Source organism: Triplophysa rosa, linkage group LG12, assembly GCF_024868665.1.
Source record: "Triplophysa rosa linkage group LG12, Trosa_1v2, whole genome shotgun sequence".
Taxonomy (NCBI): Eukaryota; Metazoa; Chordata; class Actinopteri; order Cypriniformes; family Nemacheilidae; genus Triplophysa; species Triplophysa rosa.
In genome coordinates, this window is record NC_079901.1 from 25,417,509 (window position 1) to 25,420,008 (window position 2,500).

At 44.0% G+C, this 2,500-nt stretch overlaps 1 protein-coding gene across 1 annotated transcript in view; it reads right to left on the reverse strand.

Moving 5' to 3' along the window:
• Nucleotides 1-2,500, reverse strand: part of LOC130563184 (AT-rich interactive domain-containing protein 3B-like) — a 40,418-nt gene that overhangs the window by 24,505 nt on the left and 13,413 nt on the right. The window contains exon 4 of the mRNA XM_057348613.1: nucleotides 2,325-2,397. Coding sequence (XP_057204596.1) covers nucleotides 2,325-2,397 — 73 coding nt within the window. The remainder of the gene's footprint in view (nucleotides 1-2,324; nucleotides 2,398-2,500) is intronic.

The window sequence follows — 2,500 nt, forward strand, 5'->3', positions numbered from 1 at the left end:
CACACACACACCCACGCGCACACACACACACACACACACACGCACGCACACACGCGCACACACACACACGGGCACACACACACACACGCACGCACACACGCGCACACACACACACGGGCACACACCCACTACTGCACACACACATGCACACACACACGCACGCACGCGCACACGCACACACACGTAAGCATAAATTATTTTCCTCGTGGAGACCCAAAGCACATCTGCACATGGTGAAAAATTAATTCCTGGTGTTTTACTGCTGGTTAAAATGATCTTTGTGGGTACATTTAATCCCTCAACGCAGGGTTCACCCTTACCACACACACAAACATAAACCCAAACATATTTTTATAAAAAAGGTTCACGTGCGGTAGTTTAAAGAACAAACTGCATGAAAGCCTCTCAGTCTGTGACGTGTCATTCAACACTAAACCTCATCATATAATCAAACACAAATACATCGACTCTAAGAATATCTTGAGGATGGACTGATTATATAGCTGATGGAGAGCGAGGACACGCCCGTCTGCTCAGATACACAAAGATGGTGTCTGTGATTTATCTATGTAGATGTGTGGCCCTGTTGCTATAAAACAGAAGCACACAATTCTATAGAATATCATTATATGCGTCTGGCAGAAATGAGTGAAGCAGATAAACCTGTTCATTAGAAGACAATGTCTCAATCAACAGTGTAATTACATATCAACAGACGAGGACACAAAACTGTTCATGATATGATGACGTGTGTAAAGATCTGAACACACCTGTCACACATCAAAACCACAAACAAACTGACACGGTGTCTGTGATCATCTCACTTTCTTACTTACTATTTGTGTCTTGTTTCCCAGTACGAGTGTCTAAATATTCTTGAATCAAGTTGGATTTTCTTTTTTAAGAAAATAAGTCTTGTTTTTAGACAAAAAATATGAAATTTCAGTGAATATGTGCTTAAAACAAGTAACAAAAAACCTCCCAATGGGGTAAGAAAAATCATCTTGAATTTAGTGTCTAAGAAAAATGTAAACCTTAATTCAAGATTATTCTTTTTACTCCATTGGCAGATTTTTTGTTGCTACACACTACAGAGGCAGAAACCCGCACATGCACACAAACACACACACACGCACGCATGCACACGCACCCCCCCACAAAAGACTTCTTACTTGCTAGACTAAAAGGAATTTTAATAGATTTATCTTCCCCAAAGGTCACACAGACACACAGAACACAGCTGTGTGTGTGTGTGTCACGTGTGTGTTTGTTTCACGCGTGTGCGTGTTTCACGCGTGTGTGTTTGTTTCACGCGTGTATGTGTTTCATACGTGTGCGTGTTTCACGCGTGTGTGTGCGTGTTTCATGTGTGTGTGTGTTTCACGTGTGTGTGCGTGTTTCACGTGTGTGTGTTTCACGCGTGTGTGTGTTTCACGCGTGTGTATGTTTCACGTGTGTGTATTTCATACGTGTGTGTGTTTCACGTGTGTGTGTGCGTTTCACGCGTGTGTGTGCGTGTTTCCTGTGTGTGTGTGTGTTTCACGCATGTGTGTGCGTGTTTCACGTGTGTGTGTGTGTGCGTGTTTCACGTGTGTGTGTTTCACGCGTGTGTGTTTTTCACGCGTGTGTGAGTGTTTCACGTGTGTGTGCGTGTTTCACGTGTGTGTGCGTGTTTCACGCGCGTGTGTGTGTTTCACGTGTGTGTGCGTGTTTCACGTGTGTGTGCGTGTTTCATGTGTGTGTGCGTGTTTCACGCGTGTGTGTGTTTTTCACGCGTCTGTGTGTGTTTCACGAGTGTGTGTATGTGTGTGTTTCACGTGTGTGTGTTTGTGTGTTTCACGTGTGTGTGCGTGTTTCACGTGTGTGTGTTTTTCACGCGTGTGTGTGTTTCACGTGTGTGTGTATGTGTGTGTTTCACGTGTGTATGTGTGTGTTTCACGTGTGTGTGTGTGTTTCACGTGTGTGTGTGTGTGTGTGTGTGTGTGTGTTTCACGCATGTGTGTGTGTGTGTTTCATGTGTGTGTGTTTCACGTGTGCGTGTGTGTGTATGTGTGTGTTTCACGTGTGCGTGTGTGTGTATGTGTGTGTTTCACGTGTGCGAGCATGCTGCAGGTCAAACACTTTCAGTGGCCCATGAAGGGCTTCAACATTCACAACAAATAAACACAGAATCTAGATTTTCAGCTCAGACATGGCGCATCAATCACAGACACGCGTCTGTTTCTAAGACAAACAGAAACCACGCCGAGCACATGTACTGTATGAGGACAGAAACACATCTCAGACTGATTCTGGATCATGTGTAAATATTTGAAGCGTCTCACCTCTCTTCTGCATGAAGGTGAAGAGATCATCCAGAAACTCTTTTCTCCTGGGATCACTGTCTAACTCGTACAACTGTGTGAGAGAAAACAAGACGGAGATTACTGACATTCATCTGACATCACAATACCGCCGTCCGACACATAAAAGCAATAAGACAAGATTGTAATTTTGTACA